This window comes from Zosterops lateralis (genome assembly GCF_965231275.1).
Source record: "Zosterops lateralis genome assembly, chromosome: 12".
Lineage (NCBI taxonomy): Eukaryota > Metazoa > Chordata > Aves > Passeriformes > Zosteropidae > Zosterops > Zosterops lateralis.
In genome coordinates this window covers 14,643,776-14,665,871 of record NC_139772.1, presented here as the reverse complement: position 1 = coordinate 14,665,871, position 22,096 = coordinate 14,643,776, and the positions used below count along the sequence as shown (strand labels likewise).

General features: G+C 46.0%; 1 protein-coding gene and 1 long non-coding RNA gene across 6 annotated transcripts; both read left to right on the top strand.

Moving 5' to 3' along the window:
* The first annotated feature begins 2,498 nt into the window (after positions 1-2,498).
* Positions 2,499-9,702, top strand: LOC310914009. Of its 2 annotated transcripts, none has more exons than XR_014590942.1 (4): positions 2,499-2,592; positions 6,488-6,569; positions 6,692-6,868; positions 8,339-9,702. It is a non-coding gene; the product is annotated as an uncharacterized lncRNA (long non-coding RNA). The 2 variants fall into 2 exon arrangements; XR_014590943.1 differs by having other exon boundaries at positions 6,488-6,573.
* Positions 9,703-11,461: 1,759 nt separating this feature from the next.
* On the top strand, positions 11,462-22,096 carry LOC310914007 (protein C19orf12 homolog). Of its 4 annotated transcripts, none has more exons than XM_083869891.1 (4): positions 11,462-12,174; positions 14,662-14,761; positions 18,994-19,170; positions 21,023-22,096. In XM_083869891.1, the coding sequence occupies exons 2-4, from the start codon at positions 14,731-14,733 to the stop codon at positions 21,283-21,285; spliced, it is 471 nt and encodes a 156-aa protein (XP_083726017.1). In that variant the 5' UTR covers positions 11,462-12,174; positions 14,662-14,730; the 3' UTR covers positions 21,286-22,096. The 4 variants fall into 4 exon arrangements, with proteins under 4 accessions (XP_083726017.1, XP_083726019.1, XP_083726016.1 ...); XM_083869893.1 differs by lacking the exon at positions 11,462-12,174 and adding an exon at positions 12,228-12,250; XM_083869890.1 differs by lacking the exon at positions 11,462-12,174 and adding an exon at positions 12,671-12,744.

The window sequence follows — 22,096 nt, the reverse complement described above, 5'->3', positions numbered from 1 at the left end:
CTCCTTCCTCCTCCTGGCCCAGTACCACTGGCACGGCCTCTTTCCATCTGAGAGAGCTGGATGCTCCACTGCTTTGCTGGGGCTGCTCACACTGAGCCCCACACAAGCTCCCTGCACTCAAAGTACCATTCTCTGAAATGTTTCCAGCCTGGAGAGAAGCAGGTGAAAGAGGGAAGCCCGAGCTTGCCTTGCAGTGCAGGGATGGGCAGCTGTTCCCCCAGGCTGGCACACTTGCAATCTGAGGGTCCAGGTGATCTCATCAGCACTCCTCACTTTGGTTTGTTACCTTTCTAAATAAAATCTTCAAACTTTCTGACCTCATTTCTCAACAGCCCAGCCTATAGTGGGATGGTTCAATTTGCAGCAATGGAAAGCCCTTGAAGGCACAGCCGGGTCTCCCTGGTTGTGCTTTTTACCAGTCTCCCTTTGTGCCCTTACAAAAGAAAACTGCTTGGTCTGAACCTGATTTTATGCAGATCCACAGATCCATAGATCTGCATAAAAGGCTCTTGAGAGGAAGCCTCATTTCTGACTGCACACCTGGTTTCTCAAGGATTGGTTACAGACACACACACTCCCCACAGCTCCATTCTGGGCCAGAGCTGAGGCAGGAACCAAAGAAAACTCTGTGGAATCACTTATTCCTGCTGGTCTTCCATGCATGACAAAAAAGTTAAAAAAAAGAAATTTAAAAGCCCTCATTGAAAGGAGTGAAAATTAGAAAGCTCCTAAATATATGTTGGAGATTTGAAGAGTTGAAACCCTTGATTGTCATTTAATAAGTGTATTAATATTTTAAATATTAATAATTTCGAATTGTAATGTAACAGTAAGGAGCCACCTCTTTGGTCCCCCTTGGGGGGGGCAGTGGCGGGGGGGGGCTGCTTGGTCACTGGAGGCCTCCCGCAGCCCCCCACAGACCCCGGAGCGGGCTGCCCGCCGTTGGAAAAGCCTGCACCCCCCACAGACCCCGGAGCGGGCTCGCCTGCCGTCAGGGAGAGCCTGTACCCCCCCCCAGACAGACACCGGAGTGGGCTGCCCGCCGTCGGGGAGAGCCTGCACAGACACCAGCTGTCCCCTCCCACACCGCTCCCGCCGCAGAGCGGCCAAAAGCATACACACACACCCCCTCATCGGAACCGCAAGACCCCCGAGGCGCCCGCTCCTCGTGTAGCGCGGCCGTCTCGCTGCTGTCAAACCCCGGCCCCCTCCCGTAATGAGCTGCAGCGCTGATTGCGAAATATCCCCCCCCCCGGGGCGACCCCGTAGTACATGTAAACTAAGAATCCCAGTGCACTCTGGGACACTTTTTAACACCAAAAAAACTTTATAAAATTAAATACATGTAAGATTTAGACCCACAAAAGACAGTACTAAACCGTGTATACCCTAGAGTATTATAGACAATTTTTTGTAACTCACTGTAACTTAAAAATACCCAAAAAGAAGCAAGACCCCAAGGCAAACAAACAGAAATCAGAACTCCTTGGAAACCTCCGCTGAGGAAAGGGTTCTCCAGCTCCGCAGGAACTTCCGGCTGCAAAGCTGACCAAGACCCTCCTCCTCAAGGGCAAACCCGGCTGCCGGGCCCTCAAGCCACCCTTGTACGAGCTGATTAATAAAGGCATTTTAAGGAGAAAAATATTATCTCCGCCCATTTTTAACATCATGGTGTGAATAAATCCAGTCCTCCTGAGAGAGATGCTCCAGTCCCCAAATACAGAGAGAATACAGTGAGATTATTGACAGGATCAGACGTGCATCAGGCCTGCTTTAAACTGCTCTCACTCCACCAGCTCCTGGAATTAAAAGCCCACGAAGGTCTGTACCCGGAGCAAAGCTGTCCCTGCTTGTGCTGAGGAGGCTCTTCCCGAGCTGCAGGTGCGGAGCTGTGGGTTTTCCAGAGCCATGAGAGGAACTGTGGGTTTTCCTGGATCCCCGAGAGCAGCTCCAGGCTCTCCCTGGGTCCCCCAGAGCAGCTCCGGGCTCTCCCCGGGTCCCCCAGAGCAGCTCCGGGCTCTCCCCGGGTCCCCCAGAGCAGCTCCGGGCTCTCCCCGGGTCCCCCAGAGCAGCTCCAGGCTCTCCCCGGGTCCCCCAGAGCAGCTCCGGGCTCTCCCCAGGCGCGGCTGCCGCCAGATGGAGCCGCCGGGCAGCGGGACTGGGGCGCGGAAAACCCATCGCGGGGACACCCGAAACAGCAGCGGGATCCAGCCCAAGCCCAGCCAGTGAGAGCTGTGCCCACACACGGCATCCCTGAGCTCACCAGGACAGCAACGGGCACATCCCGGCACATCCCGGCTGCCAACCGCGGGCACAGCCCTGGCTTGGCCTGCAGGTGCAAGAACCACATTCCCATAAGGAACCAGATTCCAACGAAGAATCAAATTCCCATGAAGAACCAGATTCCCGTAAACCACATTCCAGGAAGAATTCCCGGAAGAACCAGATTCCCAGGAGAATTCCCGGAAGAAGCAGATGTCCGTAGACTGCAGAGGAATCAGCGTTTGTGTAAGAGTGGGCGCGATGGCAACGGGAGTACAGCATTAAAGGACAGATACCCTACATCCAGTCCCCTCAGCAAGAAGCTGTAAGGTGAGGACAGCTGGGTGGTGGGGCAGGCTGGCTGTTGCTGAGAATGTCTCCTCTGTGGACATTTGGGAAGAGGCTCATTTTTCCCTAAGTGGGACAGTGAACCCAGGGACAGGAGGGCTTTGGCTTTTTAAAGTCATCATTTGGTCCAGGGGGCAGTAGGGTGATGGGAATATTAAACTGGAAAGAGCTGAAATGAGGTTCACACCATGGGGGACCCTCTTCAATTATTTCTATTAGCAGGACTTTCAGTGAGTTGGGTACAATGTTGTTGTTTTAACTCTTCCTATGGCACTTTTCTTCTCAAGGAAGCCTGCTGGTTGTAGGTTCAAAGTTGAGCTGTTGTAACAGGATCTTACCATTCCCTTTGGGCAGGGAGAGCAGGAGCTTTGCTCACTTTGTTCCCCTGTCCTTGGGGTGGAAGTGAGGGAGGGAGCATCAACTGAAATACAGAATCAAAGACATTGGATGAGTATTTGGGAAAACCAGAAGGACACAAGGAAAGCAGCCACTGAAGTGCAGTAGAACAAAAACATTGCACAACAAAGCTTGGATTCTCAGGGACTTCATATTCTACAACTCCTGGGTTGGGGTTTTTTCTTGAGGTGCTGAAGGTTCTTGGTACCGTGTGAAGTCAGTGGGAGCTGTGGGGACTTAGCACCTTTGATGGCTGCCCACAATTTTAGGGATGTTGACATTTCTAACCCTTCATTGGACCAAATCCAGTATTTTACAATTCTAGTGTTTCCTAATGCCTGGGCGAATTCAGTAGGGAACAATTTGGTGCTGGAATCAAACTCCACATGAAGTTACATTCAGTTACACCATCAGAGTTTATAAATGTTTTTGGCTATCGTGACTGCACCTCTAACACACAAAGTTTACAGTTCCTTCTGTGCTGTTCTGGGGTAGAACCCTTGCTCCTTTGTAGCACCACTGGTGTTTTGCAACATGCCTGGCTTCCTCTTCTGCTTGCTTGTGATTCTCATCAGTAGGTTGATAGTAGAGACAACTTTGTGCTCCACATTGTCGCAGTTGGGTTCTTACAGAGGTGTTAGAGGTTTGCAGCTGCAGAGCTTTAGAAGCCTCTTGTTTGATTTCCTGAGCGAGCTGACTGGCTGCTGACAGTTATTTAGTTGTTTTTTTGGTAGGGGCTGCTGATGCTAATTGCAGGTTAAATGCTTTTGTGGTGTATCTGTGCTGCAGCTTGTTAGTGTATGGTCAAAATATCCTTTAAGGGCCCGTGTGGTTAAATAAATACCTGCTCACTGACAATTGCCTGATTGATCATCTTGATTCTTAAATGGAACTTAATCAATAATTTTCAAGGAATTCAAAATTCTGTGTGCCATAAGTAGGGATCTGGGATTACTTTACCGGTTAGGACCTGGTTTATGTTTCAGTGGATCCCAGTAGTGCTCTGTATGTACAGTTTAAAGAAAACCCCCTGTACGTGCTGTGCCTCAGGTACTGTAGTCAGTAATGTTCTCTGCAGGGCTTAAATTACAGTGAACATGACAAGGGATCATAGGAAAAACTTCTAAGAGTTTGGAGAAAATGAGTGCTCTTGTGAAGTCTCTGAGAGATTGGAGTGTGATGCTCACATCCAGAATTAAGCAGGAACAGCTCTGCTCTGCCAAGAACCCTGTTCAGTCAAGCCAAAAATGCCCAAATAAATGTAAATTTTGCAAGTAGAAATTTCCTTTTAGGGAAGTTGTGACGGGAGTGAAATGGTCAGTATTTAGTATGGGAAAACTACTTTCAGTTTCCTGAGTTCCAATAAATTCCTGCTTTATCTTGAGCCTGACTAAGGAGTTACAAATTTCCTTGACACAGATTCCTACAGCACCAGACAGCAGTGTGATTAGTGCTTTTGTTATGGGCTGGCTGATTTTTAACTTTAAGTCAACTACACTTTGAAGCTGGTTATTAAGGAGTGTTTTATTTCCCTGGAGACACCAAGGATGGCTGATCACCTTTGCACTGTGTCACCTTTACCGTGTCACCAGGAGACACCTGGCACATTGGCCATGTGGAGGATGGTAATGCAGGTGACTTTGGGCACCCAGCTTCAACCCAGTGCAGGAGCCTCCTGCTTCAGCTGCACCACTGTCTGCTCATGGAACATCATTTCACATCTGGTGCAATTAGATTGCTTTAGGAAATCGGAGCACTCCCTCAGTCTGAGGGGGCAAAGCTGATGACATTGCTGTCAGTGAGAGCCCTGTGTTATCAGCTCTCCAATATGTGCTGCCCCACCCCTGCTGCAGAGCCTTCCTACTCTGGAGGGCTTTGTGTGAGACATTCACTGAATTCAGCCCAGAAAGGAGATACAAATTGTTTCCAGCACATTGGGTTAGTCCGAGGACGTGCCATGGAGGTGAAACACAAGCACAAATCAGTGTCTGAGAGGAGGGAATGAGTCCTGCAGCACTTCCGACTGCTCAGGGCTGGTGTGAATGTCACTTGGAGAGGAAAGCTGCTCACCTTTAGTTAGAAGGGTAAAACCAAACGCTTCATTGTCTCATTTTCCATCATTCCCAGGCCTGGCAGTGGGAGCTGTACCTGTTGTGTATTTTGGGGGTTTTTCCCTACTGCTCTAGGACAGCCAGAGCAGCCATTTGTTCATTACTTGGAGCTTGAGCCCTGTTGAGTGAGATAATATGTGACTCTGGAAGCAGAGTGGGAGGTTCTGCTGTCCCTAACCAGCACTCACTGCCCTTCTGAGCCACTCCTGTGTCATCAGCCTGCCAAAAACCTAAAAGCAACAGTGGTAAAATGATGAACTTGGATGTTTTCTTTAGGCTGGCACAAAGATGAATGAAGTAGTGAGAGAAATCAACTATTTGATTAATTTCCTACTCTGCCTCTTTGCAGCTATGGAGCACATGTGGTCCCTTCCCAAAACCCAGACTTTTGTTCAGTGTCAGCAGTGCTTGGATCCTGTAGTGACATGGATGATTTGCAGTCAGCCATTTTAGTACAAAAGAAAGATTTCTCTGGTGCAGTAGTTAATTTTTAATCTGAAAAATAGTGAGATACCACTCCACTTCCACTTTGCACAGAGGAGGAGATCTAGTCAGGAAAGATTCTAAAACACTCCCAGCTTGGGCTGAGAAAGGATTGCACACACACTGGGATAAGAGGTTTTCTGAAAAAACCCCAAATGCTCATCTGTTCTCTAGTGCTGACATTACATGTACAACGAGAAATCTGCAACTTGTGTAGATGTGATTTTAATCCTATTGAACACTTTTTTGTTTGTTTTTAAGTATCCCTGGAAGCCCTTTCCTCAGCTGGTGTGCATAGGGGGAAGTTTTTATGTATTGAGCAGCAAGTGAATGAGGTGGAGATGGTTTTCTTTGTCCCAGAGTGCTTGTTCTCAGGGACAGGTGTCTGTCCTGTGTGGGGTCTGCTCCCTCCTCCATGAGACTCTTCTGGCACCTCTGCTTTGAGTCCTGACTGCCTTATCCCTCCACCCCTACATTTCTGATGGCCTGACTCCACAGCACCCCGAGCACTAAATGTCCCAGGAGCAGGTCTTTCCTCCAACACTTCCTCAGGGACTTCTTGGTTGCTACAGACAGCCTCTTGCCTTCAGAAATCAGCATGGACGTGTTTAAACATGTAACAAAACGGAGAAGAACTGATATGTGGAAATAATTGACTGATCTGTGATAAAAATTAGGACAATGAGAAGATACCTGACAGATCTGTCATTTATAATCTGCTAGTTGTGGTAGAATGAAACTCTCTCTTTTTCCCAGAGCTGAGTGCGATGCTGAGCACATGGGCATTGCTGGGGCAAAAGCAATGTACTGAAGAATTTGATACTGTAGAATCTCTGAATTGTCATAAATCCTTTTTTTTTTTTTTTTTTTTTTTTTTCCTGGTCTAGCCTGAGATCTCATTGGCAGTTTGGTTTCAGTGACCTTCAGCAATTACTGTGAGGCGTGGTCTTCCAAGAATGAAAAGAGAAGGCAGGTACTATTTCCTGCTTGTATCCTTGAACACTGGGGTTTTGTTCCCCTTGAATTTATTTAGCACCTAGCTTTAGTCTTACCTGCAGTGGTGAAAAGATAACTTAAAACATCTTTTGCAGGACTTGGGCTGGGCGAGATGCCGATCCGTGACGAGGACGTGATGGCTCTGCTCAGCCACCCGGACTTGGTGAAGGACCTGAAGGCTGCTATCAAATATTCTCACCGGGGAGCACTGGTGACAGGTGCATCAGCCCTTGTGGGGGGACTGCTGGGAGGCCCCACTGGAATCTTTATAGGTAAGTGTTCTTTGCTTTAGGAACTGTTACCCCTTCACTTTGAGAGGTAGCATGTTGCGATGTGGGTGTGGACCCTCATTGAGGACAGCAGGCAGCAGCAGGATCAAACATGGAAGGCTCCTTTATTATCTGACTCCAATCAACTTATATGCAATTTTTACAGAGGGCCAGGATTGGCCCAAGGAGGTTACAACCTCCTGACTCCATTGGTCACTATGACCATCAGTCAAATTCTCTCTCAGAGAACAATTATGCAAAACACATAGATATATTCTAAAAATACGTATTGTTTATATCAAGCAGTGTGAGAATGGTGCTGCAAAGGTTCTAACACTTGAAAGCAAGAAAGTCAGGGGTGACAAGGAATAAGATGGGGGTTAAATCCCTGAGTGAAGAAATGAGGAGGTGGGGGCTGAAGGAAAGGAAAATTCAATGCTGAGATTTCATGCTTCGATGGGGGGTGAGGATGAAGGAGCCTCTGCATGGGACAGGATCATTTTCCAAATGGTCTTGCTAAAAATGATGCTTATTTAGATATTTTCAAAGTTCCCGATATCTGCATCCTGATGAACTTGTTTTTTTCCACTGGGATTCATTATTCCCTGTCACTTTGCTTTTCTTCTTCTTCTTACAGGAAAGCCATAGTCTAACAATAAAGAATTATTTCTCCTCTGTAACTCTGGAATTAAGAGGTGTCTAGTTTGGAAGCTGCCTTGTGACTGAAGGCATGTGGGCCCTGGCCCTTGAATGTCCTGAGGTGCAGGAATTTCACAGGCTTACTGTTTCTGGAGTGAACTGCAATGTGCCTCCATCAGGTTGAGTTACAAAAACAAGCAAAGCATTTGTGAGGAGTGATAACAAAAAATGCAAAGTGAAGCTCTGTGTTTACTCCTATTACAAATACAAAACTCAATTAATAGCCAGAATAGTATTTAGACAAATATATGACTGAAGTTATCAGGAACAAAGAAGGGAAATTAAGCTTTTGTAAGAAATTTGTAAGCTGAAGTAAAGGTAGTCATCTAGAGTAGCCTCATTCTTGAGTGAGATGAAGAGAAATGAAGTTATTCTTGGATGTGTTTCCTCTTTTAAGTGTTTGTTTAAGCTTTCATAGTGTCTCCCAGTCACTATGGATGTTCTTCAGCCACTGAGGAAGGCACTGGAACAAGAATAACTCCTATTTTATATATTAATATGCTAAGAGAGTGTGCCAGAGAGTGTTTGTTTCTGGTTTCTAGCTTGAAGTGTTTATTGTATAAAGGGTTTCTTTATGATTGCTGTGGATGTAAAAAGCTTTTAAAATCCTTTTTGGTGCTTTGAATATCCTGTATAATTCCACTTAAAGCAGACACCTATACAACTCTAGGTTGGTTTCTAATCAAGGTGGGAACATGGTTGGTGAAGGCTGTGGATAGGATTTCAGACTTTAACATTAACTGGTAAGGACTAATGATTCACTGTCCTTCTTAGGAGGAGCACTGGGTGGATTTATTGGATGGATGACTTCTGGACAGTTCAAGTCAGTCCCTGAGATTTTAAAGGAATTGCCTGCTGCTGAGAAACAGAAACTCTGTGCTGAAATTGAGGTTATTGTCAAGGACTTATACTGGACTGATGCTCCCCAGCTGATTTGTCTTGTATTGGCAAATCCTACTATCAGAGGCCAGGTGGTAGGAGTGGTGGCCCGTTACTTAAGCAAATAGCTATAAGCACAACAAAAGTATGGTGAATAATCCTCTACAGAGCAGGTTTTTTATGCTGGAATGAATTTTACTCCCACAGCTGTGAATCTTCAACACAACAATTACTAGTTATCAGTACTATTTATAAATATAGGCCAATCTAAGTAATTCTTGAGTGTTTGGTTTTGCTGTCTGAGGGGTTTTAAATTTTTATTATCATTTTTATATTGTGTGGATTTGTAAGGTTAGTATTAGATGACTGTATTATCATGACAATGACTTGCTGTGTAATTTTGGATTGCTCTGCACAAGACTAACTCAAATTGCTGAAGGAAATCATGATGTTCTCAGGCCAATGTGTTACTTGTGAAAATTTTCAAAGACAGCTTGTTTTATTTAGGAGACTTGATACTGTTTAAGTGCTTGAATTTTTTTCCCCTGTGAATGACACATAAAGGGCCAACGTAGCTGGGGCACTTCGAAGAATTTTACCTGCTCTTTGCTCCAGGCCTGCAAAGGAAAGTTTTATAAGGAAGTATATTATTCTACTGTGAACTCAACAAACTCAATCCATGCTTGCTTCGTCACATTTTTATTGTAGTTTTTGAGTTCTCTTTTTGCGTAAGTAATGAAGCAAATATTTAAACAAGATTTCAAGTAACAGGAAAACAAACTATGAATGCTTTCAGTTTTCACCAAGGTCCTGTGCCCTGGAATGGGAGGGTGTGTGGCAAGCATAAAAAACTGGGGAGCTGAATCTGCCAGTTTGATATTAGCCCCAGGATTAAGGTTGTCATTTCTTGACTGAGTTTGGACAGCTGGTCCTCTGTCTTCATTAAAATATTCATAAAAGCCTGACAGTGATCTCTGTGTTGCTTTAAAGGAAATGAACCCTTTAAGAACTCAGGTAGGCCTGTAGTGGGCACCCAGCAGTTGGCAGCAGCAGGGCTGGTGGGGTGGGCTGATGTGCCAGTTCCATTATTGCTGTGAGCACCAAATGCCAGAGTGCTCAGTGTCCCAGCCATTGCTCACACTGGGGTGCTCAGTGTCCCAGCCATTGCTCACACTGGGGTGCTCAGTGTCCCAGCCATTGCTCACACTGGGGTGCTCAGTGTCCCAGCCACTGCTCACACTGGGGTGCTCAGTGTCCCAGCCATTGCTCACACTGGGGTGCTCAGTGTCCCAGCCATTGCTCACACTCGGTTTCAAGGCACTCCTAAGTCAAGTTTGTAGGTAGAAGAATGTGCAGATGTGCCTTCTTTGTATGTAAAAACAAGTGAAACTGCTCTGACAAGTTCATTTTTTTTTTTGCCTAAAATAAAGGTCTATCTCCATGTGTGTGATGAGGTTTCTTTAAGTTAAGGTTTAAATGGTAAAACTTTAAAGTCAGAAGCTGCTGTTGTATGCATTTGATTAATTCACTTCAGGTACCATTGGCCTCTGGTAATTCAGTGCAGTGCAGGGCAGTGATTGTTCTCAGCATTTGATAACACTTTTTCAGGGATGTGAACAGGAGATGGAAATGAGTGGTAAATAGGCACTGCTAACCTTGTCACAGTTTCATAAGGCCAAGCCTCACATCAGTGGGGTTTCAGTTTCATTGGCAGATTACACACACTGCAACTTCTTAAACATTTAAAAAACTATATCCGTTTAAATATACTATTTTTATGAATCCAGTTACTTTTATTTGCAATTTTCCAATTAATATCACAAATTTAATTCAGTCTTTCCAAAATAACACACTGCTAGCAGTGGCAGGTGATGGAATGATCCAGTGGGATGGAGTTGGCATCCTGAGCTCAGCTCTTCAAACCCACAATGAACAGAGCTGAAACTGATTGTAAAGCAGGCTGGAGGAAAAATGGGGGTTCCTGTTCATCTCTAATGGTATTTAGTATTTAAACAGACCTTTACAAGTTTCAGTGGTTTCAGACTGTCAGAGTCTGTCCAAGGATGTGATATGCCTCACAACTGTCTCCGATGGTTGAGGACTGGGACTCCAGACTCTGAAGGGAGGCCCTGGCCTGGCTGAGTGGAATGTTTGCCAAGTCTTTGAGGACTGGTTTGCATCTCAATGAGAATGGAGTGCAAGAACAATGGAACTGGTCACCATGGACTGAGCCGAGGCTGCCTGTCCAAACTGGTCAGTCTTTACCAGAGGTACAGCTTGCAGCTTGTTCCTGAGCACCAAACCTCAACACAGGTGGTTCCTGCTTTGGCTCTGTGCCCCTCGCTTTGGTCCCCACCTTGACCTCCTAAAAAAACCCTGGAGACCCCCACTCACTTTTGTGTACATCCCACTGGAGAAGATCGCATCTATAGGCAATTCTAGGCCTCGAGGACTCATCCCTCCACATTGATAGCTATAATCCCCTTCCCCTCTTTCTCTATCTTTCTCACTATTCTTTATTTTCTCTCCCCACTATGGCATTTGTTGGCACTAAATAAAGGCGCATTTTTGTTTAAGTAAACTGAGTTGTCCCCCGCTGTGTCTTTTGCGCTCTGAGATCCCTAAAACAAACCATCAGGTTCCCCGTGTATATTTGCGGACCCTGACACAGACATCAATATCAAGACCCCCATTTTACAGATGTTCATAAATCTGGGCCCAAACTTTGGTAATGAATGGATTTTTATCACTTGTATCACTGTAAGAAATGTAGATGGAGTTTAGATCATTTCACTCTGATCCTCTGCTCTCCTGTGATACTCTAAGAGTATTCTTTGAAATGCTTTTTACTATACCCTTAGAAATTGGAAACCAGTGTTTCAAGTTTCTAGTAATCTGGTAGAACTGCCTGTGTTTGAGACCTGGGCTCTGCAGTTAGTTACTGAATGAGCCGCGGTACCTCTCCCCCTCCATATTTCACTGCTCAGTGTCATTTTCCCTCTCCCTTTCCCCTCTCCTTCTTCCTCCTGGCCCAGTACCACCGGCACGGCCTCTTTCCATGGGAGAGAGCTGGATGTTCCAGTGCTTTGCTGGGGCTGCTCACACTGAGCCTCACACAAGCTCCCTGCACTCAAAGTACCATTCTCTGAAGTGTTTCCAGCCTGGAGAGAAGCAGGTGAAGAGAGGGAAGCCCGAGCTGGCCTTGCAGTGCAGGGATGGGCAGCTGTTCCCCCAGGCTGGCACACTTGCACTGACAATCTCAGAATGCTCATGGGAAGCAGCATCCAGAGTGTCCCTTGCTGTGACAGAGGAACACACTGTGAGCAGGCAAATTTGCTCAGCTCTGGGATTTCTTGCTCCTCTTTCTCCCAAGAGCCAATCTCAAAACATTTCAAATGAGATGTTCACATTGCTGTGTTTTAGCAGAGAGGAAGAATAAGGCACCAAAGGTGAGCTCGTTTGGCCAAGACTGACTCACAGGGCTCTGCCCCAGGCCTCAATGCTCTTCCTGAGCTGTTCTCTCTGTGCTCACATCGTATGAGGGTTCTCAGAGGGCTGGTACCCTCATCTCTGCTCTGACACCGCACACAGGGGCCAAGATCCACCTTCCCAGGCACGGCCTCCAGAGAAAACATCCAGAGAGACACACTGGAGGCCAGAGCTTGGCTTCCCAGTGTCTAAACGCCTTCCAGGGAGGTCAGCTGTGGAAAGATGACCAGGATACTGCTGAGGTATAAAACTCAGTGTCTGCTGGCCACTGCTCAGCTTTCTCGTCGTCAGACTTGTCGCTGTCATCGCCGCTGGAGGGTTCGTAGCCCACGGCGGAGCGGATCGGCTCCGCCTGCCCGCGATCCGCCTCTGCCTCCTTCTTCTCCTCCGCCAGCAGCTGCCTGTAGCACAGGCTGCAGACCGGCTCTGACCACCGCGGGTCTCCGGCACAGCAGTGACGCCGGGCGGAGGCGGCGGGACAGGCGCGGGGGCCCCGAGGCCGCGGCGGACGGACAGGCCCCGCTCCCCGGGCCCCGCTCCCCGGCCGGCCGAGCTGAGGGCGGACTGGGCTCCCCGCTCCCCGGGCCCCGCTCCCCGGCCGGCCGAGCTGAGGGCGGACTGGGCTCCCCGCTCCCCGGGCCCCGCTCCCCGGCCGGCCGAGCTGAGGGCGGACTGGGCCCAGCGCCCCCCGGGCCCCGCTCCCCGGCCGGCCGAGCTGAGGGCGGGCCGCGCCCGGCGCTCCGCGGGGCTCCTCCTCCGCCGCCGCCGCTGTGTCCTGCCCGGCCACCGGGAGCCGGGCGCTGCCGGCGGAGGTAGGCGGGGGAGGGAAGGAGGGAAAGAGGGAAGGAAGGAGGCGGCGGAGCGCGGCGCTGGCGCTGTCCGTGCGGGCCCCGCTCCCCGGGCAGCGCCATCGGCCCGCGGGAGTGGTGTGTCCGCGGGCCGGGGGAGCCGCGCCGGGCCCTGCGGCCGGGCTGGACACCGGGCCGAGCTTTGGGTGCGGCGCTAATGGCCCCAAAGGCCTCCAGGCCACACTGAACCGCCCTTGAGCTCCACAGAATCCCCGAGTCATTATGGCGGGGACGGAGCTCTGGGATCACCCACCACAACCCAGGCGCGGCCACCCCGGGCGGGTGAGAGGGAACGCGGCCAGATGGGCTCCGAAAGGACTTCCCCGGCCCCAGTGCTCCCAGTGCGGCTGGAGCAGCGCTGCAGCTGTAGTGAGCCTGAAACTGACAGGAAAATAAATAAAGAAATAGCTGCGGTGTAATTAAATTTCGGCTATTTGAAAGGATTCATAATTACATTTTATGCTCAGCCTATTTTAGTCATAACATTTTTAATAAATTTTAAAACATTCAGAACGTGCTGATTAATTTTAACGAGATGAAGTTTTATGGGTTTGCAATGAGTCAGGGAAAACATCTTTAATTTTCAGGCTCAGTTCAGATTTTGAAGATATCACCACGGTGTGCTGTGCTGAGTACCTCTGCAGGGGAACAGCTCTGCTGTTTGTGTTCCTGACTGTCAGCTCTGTTCACTTTCTTAGCAGAAAGTCTGATTATCGGCTTCAGTATCAGCTAGCTAATGAAAGGGACCAGTAACTTCTTTGAATACAGCCTCCAAAATGGAGAATCTGGCTAAGAAATGGGGGGGGGGGGGGGAAATCACTCTTAGTTTATAATTAGAAGGACAATGAATAGGTCTATAAAAACTCAAGGGTGGAAGGAGTTATGGCCAGTCTTTCTCAGATGCTTTGTAATGTAGCACACCAGGTAAGTTGGGTATCCCAAGTGCCTACACAGGTTGGGTGCCAAATTTCCTTTTGCCTCAGTGGCATGAGATCATTCCCATTGAATATTTGCCTGCATTTTTAGGCATCTAAGAACCTTGTAAAATCAGCTGCTAGGTGCCTACAAGTAGTTTGCTCATCTAATGAGTAAATTTGTTACCTCTTGTGTCAAATAAACCAGTTCAGTGCTTTGATTATCTTACATGCTTTGATAAATACACAGAAGAAGAGCAATGCTCTTAAGGTCTCAATTCTAACACAACAATATTGAAATGCTCTTTTATGCATTTCAGTTGAATTCAGGTTGTCTGGCAAATACAAGAGTTTCTTACCATCTCCTCATGTAATTGAAACTAAAAGGAATCTGAGTAAATACATAGTAACATATTACAGTAAATGTTTGTAGATATAGTGAATCCCTATTCACTGTAGGAAAGAGGAGTACCAAATACTGAGGTGAGAAGGGCATTAAGCATGTTTTAACCTTTATGCCATCAAGCAGGAGTAAACCCTCTCTTAGCTAAATCAATGAAGATTGCAAATGCAGAGCAGGTTCACAACTGGTATATTTACTGGCTGCTGATGCCAATCATGATTTATATCAGACAGACCACCAGCCTTGCAGGTTTCAAGTACTAGACCAGGCTCTAAAGGTAGGATTTTCAGCAAGTGATGATTTAGGAGCCAGATGCTGCTCGTGCTTCCAGGATGTGTAAGGACCAGTGGTGAGATAGTCCTCCTTTGCAGATGGGAATATCTTGAGTCCCTGTCTGTCCACCAGCTGTTATTGAAATAATTGATGGACTCCTGGCCTGTTTAATCAATCAGGTGACATCTTGCACACTGTTGTTTGTGAAGTTGTGCTCTTTGGTCTGTCTCAGTGTCTGAGTACCTTGTGCTTGGATTTGCTGCAGTGCTGTTCTCATGTTTCTTATCAAAGGTTGCAGAGCTGTTGCTGTACAGTTGAGACAGAAGAATTTCTCACCTCACACCTCTTGTTCATCACCATATGATGTCCACCATGATACAGACAGCTGCAGGTAAGAGGACTGAGCTCTGTATCTTCACGGCCTGCTGTGTTTGGGATGTGCACTGTGGGTGGGGTTTTGTGCTGGCTACATGCCCCTGGCAGAGATGGTCACTCAGTGCTCTCAGCAAGAAGCTGTAAGGTGAGGACAGCTGGGTGGTGGGGCAGGCTGGCTGTTGCTGAGAATGTCTCCTCTGTGGACATTTGGGAAGAGGCTCGTTTTTCCCTAAGTGGGACAGTGAGCCCAGGGACAGGAGGGCTTTGGCTTGTTTGAAGTCATCATTTGGTCCAGGGGGCAGTAGGGTGATGGGATGGGAATGTTAAACTGGAAAGAGCTGAAATGAGGTTCACACCATGAGGGACCATCTTCAATTATTTGTATTAGCAGGACTTTCAGTGAGTTGGGTACAATGTTGTTGTTTTCACTCTTCCTATGGCACTTTTCTTCTCAAGGAAGCCTGCTGGTTGTAGGTTCAAAGTTGAGCTGTTGTAACAGGATCTTACCATTCCCTTTGGGCAAGGAGAGCAGGAGCTTTGCTCACTTTGTTCCCCTGTCCTTGGGGTGGAAGTGAGGGAGGGAGCAGCAACTGAAATACAGAATCAAAGACATTGGATGAGTATTTGGGAAAACCATAAGGACACGAGGAAAGCAGCCACTGAAGTGCAGTAGAACAAAACATTGCAGAACAAAGCTTGGATTCTCAGGGACTTCATGTTCTACAACTCCTGGGTTTGGGTTTTTTCTTGAGGTCCTGAAGGTTCTTGGTACCGTGTGAAGTCAGTGGGAGCTGTGGGGACTTAGCACCTTTGATGGCTGCCCACAATTTTAGGGATGTTGACATTTCTATCCTTTCATTGGACCAAATCCAGTATTTTACAATCCTGGTGTTTCCTAATGCCTGGGCGAATTCAGTAGGGAACAATTTGGTGCTGGAATCAAACTCCACATGAAGTTACTTTCAGTTACACCATCAGAGTTTATAAATGTTTTTTGCTATCGTGACTGCACCTCTAACACACAAAGTTTACAGTTCCTTCTGTGCTGTTCTGGGGTAGAACCCTTGCTCCTTTGTAGCACCACTGGTGTTTTGCAACATGCCTGGCTTCCTCTTCTGCTCGCTTGTGATTCTCATCAGTAGGTTGATATTAGAGACAACTTTGTGCTCCACATTGTCGCAGTTGGGTTTTTACAGAGGTGTTAGAGGTTTGCAGCTGCAGAGCTTTAGAAGCCTCTTGTTTTGATTTCCTGAGCAAGCTGACTGGCTGCTGACAGTTATTTAGTTATTTTTTTGGTAGGGGCTGCTGATGCTAATTGCAGGTTAAATGCTTTTGTGGTGTCTCTGTGCTGCAGCTTGTTAGTGTATGGTCAAAATATCCTTTAAGGGCCCGTGTGGTTAAATAAATACCTGCTCACTGACAATTGCCTGATTGATCATCTTGATTCTTTAATGGAAGTTAATTGAATTTTTTCAAGGAATTCATAATTCTGTGTGCCATATGTAGGGGTCTGGGATTACTTTACCGGTTAGGACCTGGTTTATGTTTCAGATGATCCTAGTAGTGCTCTGTATGTACAGTGTAAAAAAAAAAACAAACATGTATGTGCTGTGCTCAGTAATGTTCTCTGCAGGACTTAAATTATAGTGAACAGGACAAGGGATTCCAGAAAAACTTTTTCTAAGAGTTTGGAGAAAATGAGTGCTCCTTGTGAAGTCTCTGAGAGATTGGAGTGTGATGCTCACATCCAGAATTAAGCAGGAACAGCTCTGCTCCGCCAAGAACCCTGTTCAGTCAAGCCAAAAATGCCCAAATAAATGTAAATTTTGCAAGTAGAAATTTCCTTTTGGGGAAGTTGTGACGGGAGTGAAATGGTCAGTATTTAGTATGGGAAAACTACTTTCAGTTTCCTGAGTCCTAAAAAATTCCTGCTTTATCTTGAGCCTGACTAAGGAGTTACAAATTTCCTTGACACAGACTCCTACAGCACCAGACAGCAGGGTGATTAGTGCTTTTGTTATGGGCTGGCTGATTTTTAACTTTAAGTCAACTACACTATGAAACTACTTAATAAAGGGTGGTTTATTTCCGTGGAGACACCAAGGGTGGCTGATCACCTTTGCACTGTGTCACCTTTGCCGTGTCACCAGGAGACACCTGGCACATTGGCCATGTGGAGGATGGTAATGCAGGTGACTTTGGGCACCCAGCTTCAACCCAGTGCAGGAGCCTCCTGCTTCAGCTGCACCTCTGTCTGCTCATGGAACATCATTTCACATCTGGTGCAATTAGATTGCTTTAAGAAATTGGAGCACTCCCTCAGTCTGAGGGGGCAAAGCTGATGACATTGCTGTCAGTGAGAGCCCTGTGTTATCAGCTCTCCAACTTGTGTTGCCCCACCCCTGCTGCAGAGCCCTCCTACTCTGGAGGGCTTTGTGTGAGACATTCACTGAATTCAGCCCAGAGAGGAGATACAAATTGTTTCCAGCACATTGGGTTAGTCCGAGGACGTGCCATGGAGGTGAAGCACAAGCACAAATCAGTGTCTGAGAGGAGGGAATGAGTCCTGCAGCACTTCAGACTGCTCAGGCCTGGTGTGAATGTCACTTGGAGAGGAAAGCTGCTCACCTTTTGTTAGAAAGGTAAAACCAAACACTTCATTGTCTCATTTTCCATCATTCCCAGGCCTGGCAGTGGGAGCTGTACCTGTTGTGTATTTTGGGGTTTTTTTCCCAACTGCTCTGGGACAGCCAGAGCAGCCATTTGTTCATGACTTGGAGCTTGAGCCCTATTGAGTGAGATAATATGTAACTCTGGAAGCAGAGTGGGAGGTTCTGCTGTCCCTAACCAGCACTCACTGCCCTTCTGAGCCACTCCTGTGTCACCAGCCTGCCAAAAACCTAAAAGCAACAGTGGTAAAATGATGAACTTGGATGTTTTCTTTAGGCTGGCACAAATATGAATGAAATAGTGAGAGAAATCAACTATTTGATTAATTTCCTACTCTGCCTCTTTGCAGCTATGGAGCACACGTGGTCCCTTCCCAAAACCCAGACTTTTGTTCAGTGTCAGCACTGCTTGAATCCTGTGGTGACATGGATGATTTGCAGTCAGCCATTTTAGTGCAAAAGAAAGATTTCTCTGGTGCAGTAGTTAATTTTTAATCTGGAAAATAGTGAGATACCACTCCACTTCCACTTTGCACAGAGGAGGAGATCTATTCAGGAAAGATTCTAAAACACTCCCGGCTTGGGCTGAGAAAGGATTGCACACACACTGGGATAAGAGGTTTTCTGAAAAAACCCCAAATGCTCATCTGTTCTCTAGTGCTGACATTACATGTACAACGAGAAATCTGCAACTTGTGTAGATGTGATTTTAATCCTATTGAACGCTTTTTTGTTTGTTTTTAATTATCCCTGGAAGCCCTTTCCTCAGGTGGTGTGCATAGGGGGAAGTTTTTATGTAATGAGCAGCAAGTGAATGAGGTGGAGAGTCTTTTTCTTTGTCCCAGAGTGCTTGTTCTCAGGGACAGGTGTCTGTCCTGTGTGAGATCTGCTCCCTCCTCCATGAGACTCTTCTGGCACCTCTGCTTTGAGTCCTGACTGCCTTATCCCTCCACCCCTACATTTCTGATGGCCTGACTCCACAGCACCCTGAGCACTAAATGTCCCAGGAGCAGGTCTTTCCTCCAACACTTCCTCAGGGACTTCTTGGTGCTACAGGCAGCCTCCTGCCTTCAGAAATCAGCATGGATGTGTTTAAACATGTAACAAAACAGGGAGAAGAACAGATATGTGGAAATAATTGACTGATCTGTGATAAAAATTAGGACAATGAGAAGATACCTGACAGATCTGTCATTTATAATCTGCTAGTTGTGGTAGAATGAAACTCTCTCTTTTTCCCAGAGCTGTGTGTGATGCTGAACACACATGGGAATTGTTCAGGCCGAAAGCAATGTACTGAAGAATTTGATACTGTAGAATCTCTGAACTTGTCATAGTTGTTGTTGTTGTTGTTGTTTTTGATTTTCTGGTCTAGCCTGAGAACTCATTGGCAGTTTTCGTGACCTTCAGCAATTACTGTGAGGGGTGGTTTTCCACCATGAGAACTGAAAGAGAAAGCAGATATAATTTCCTGTGTTTGTCCTTGCAGGCTAGGGGTTTTTTCCCCTCCAGTTCATTTAGTAGCTAGGTTTAGTCTCAGCTGCAGTGGTGAGAAGATAACTCAAAACATCTTTTGCAGGGCTTGGGCTGGGCGAGATGCCGATCCCTGTCGAGGACGTGATGGCACTGCTCAGCCACCTGGCCAAGGTGAGGGGCATGAAAGCTGCTGTGGCACATTCTGGGCGCGGAGCCCTGGTGACTGGAGCATCAGCCTTTGTGGGAGGAGTGCTGGGAGGCCCCCCTGGCATTGCTGTAGGTAAGTGTGCTTTGCTTTAGGAACAAAAGAAAGGTTAAATCACTGAGTGAAGAAATGAGGAGGTTTGGGCTGAAGGAAAGGGACATTCAGTGCTGAGATTTTCTACTGCAGTTTGGGGTAAGGATGAAGAAGCCTCTGCATGGGACAGGATCATTTTCCAAATGGTCTTGCTAAAAATGATGCTTATTTCTGTATTTTCAAAGTTCCTGATATCCACATCCTCATGAACTTGTTTTTTTCCACTGGGATTCATTATTCCCTGTCACTTTGCTTTTCTTCTTCTTACAGGAAAGCCAAAGTCTAGTAATAAAGAATTATTTCTCCTCTGTAACTCTGGAATTAAGAGGTGTCTAGTTTGGAAGCTGCCTTGTGACTGAAGGCATGTGGGCCCTGGCCCTTGAATGTCCTGAGGTGCAGGAATTTCACAGGCTTACTGATTCTGGAGTGAACTGCAATGTGCCTCCATCAGGTTACAAAAACAAGCAAAGCTTTTGTGAGGAGTGATAACAGAAAATGCAAACTGAAGCTATGTATTTGCTGCTATTACAGGTACAGAACTTAATTAATAGCCAGAATAGTATTTAGACAAATATATGACTGCAGTTATCAGGAACAAAAAAGGGAAATTAAGCTTTTGTAAGCTGAAGTAAAGGTAGTCATCTAGAGTGGCCTCATTCTTGAGTGAGATGAAGAGAAATAAAGTGGATGTATTTCCTCTTTTAAGTGTTTGTTTGAGCTTTCACAGTGTCTCCCAGTCTCTATAGATGTTCTTCAGCCACTGAGGAAGGCACTGGAACAAGTATTCCTATTATCTCATATTGAAAGTATACAATAATAAGCATATTTAATAAGAGTAATAAGTATTAACTAAACTCAAAGCCATGACTCAGTTACAGTGCAACTAAATCGTAACCTTCCTATTTAACGTTTTAAATTGGAAAAGTAAGTAAGCCAAACAGTTAGAGAGACATTTACAATCAAATGCACCTTGACTTGCTCAAACATCCTGGATAGGTGTGGGACTGCATGGCAGGGCTTGTCCCTCTTGCTGCTCTGCCCCAGGAATGAGGATGAGTTACCTGCCATGTGCAGCACTGCTGGAGAACCTTGCAGTCCTCCTGCTTCCCAAGGAATTTCTGGTCTGAGCACAGTGGACTTTGTTCCTTGGGGAGAAAAGTGTGATCGTATAACAAATCTTGTCTCAATGGACCAGGAGCTTAGACATCAATACTGGTAGTGGCTTTTGCATTAAGTGCCCCTAAATCAGTTATTGATGTTCTCATAAAAGTCCCTTGAAGATGAATTCAGCCATCGTAGGCTTTTCATGGGAAAAATTGCTAATTGAGTAGAGGCTGCAAATTAAGAATTTTTGTCTAATGAAAAACTGCATCCCTGTGAGTGCCGAGATGACTTTTTAGGAACAGTCACTGGGGGTGGCAGGGTGAGTTCTGCCACCTCACCATTGTGAGAGAGTTGGCAGAACTCTGATATAATTCTGATATAACACTGGTAAGGCAGTTGTTGGTCTGCTGTTTTCCTTGGGCAAGGTTTTATTTAGTAGTAGACCTTACTCTTAGAGAGTGACTCAGGGAGTATTTGTTTCTGGTTTCTAGCTTGAAACTATTTTTGTTTATGGTATAAAGGGTTTATTTATGATTGCTGTGGATGTAAAGAGCTTTTAAAATCCTTTTTGGTACTTTGAATATCATGTATAAATCTGGTTAAAGCAGACACATATACAACTCTAGGTTGATTTCTAATCAAGGTGGGAACATTGTTGGTGAAGGCTGTGGAGAGAATTTCAGGCTTTAACATTAACTGGTAAAGACTAATGATTAACTGTCTTTCCTAGGAGGAGCACTGGGTGGATTGATTGGATGGATGACTTCTGGACAGTTCAAGTCAGTCCCTCAGATTTTAGTGGAATTGCCTGCTGCTGAGAAACAGAAACTCTGTGCTGAAGCCACGGCTCTTGTCAGGAACTTAAACTGGATTGATGCTGCTCACCTGATTGCTCTTGTAATGGCAAATTCCAGTCTCACAGACAAGCTGTTAGGAGTGCTGACCACTTACCTTACCAATGAGCTAAAAGCACAAATAAGATATGGAGAATAATCCTCTATAGAGCAGGTTTTTTATGCTGGAATGAATTTTACTCCCAGAGCTGTGAATCTTCAACACAACAATTACTAGTTATCAGTACTATTTATAAATATAGGCCAATCTAAGTAATTCTTGAGTGTTTGATTTTGGTGTCTGGGGTTTTTTAAATTTTCATTATCATTTTTATTTTGTGTGGATTTGTAAGGTTAGTATTAGACAACTGCATTATCATGACACTGACTTGCTATGTAATTTTGGATTGCTCTGCACTAGGACTAACTCAAATTGCTGAAGGGAATCATGATGTTCTTAGGCCAGTGTGTCACTTGTGAAAATATTCAAAGACAGCTTGTTTTATTTAGGAGACTTGATTCTGTTTAAGTGCTTGAATTTTTTTTTTTCCCTGTAAATAACACGTAAAGTGCCAAGGTAGCTGGGGCACTTTGAAAAATTTTACCTGCTGTTTGTTTCTGCCCTGCAAAGGAAAGTTTTATAAGGAAGTATATTATTCTACTGTGAACTCAACAAACTCAATCCATGCTTGCTTTGTCACATTTTTATTGTAGTTTTTGAGTTATCTTTTTGCATAAGAAATGAAGCAAATACTTAAACAAAATTTCAGGTAACAGGAAAACAAACTATGAACACTTTCAGTTTTCACCGAGGTCCTGTGCCCTGGAATGGGAGGGTGTGACAAGCATTAAAAACTGGGGAGCTGAATCTGCCAGTTTGATATTAGCCCCAGGATTAAGATTGTCATTTCTTGACTCAGTCTGTACAGCTGGTCCTCTGTTTTCATTAAAATATTCATAAAAGCCTGACA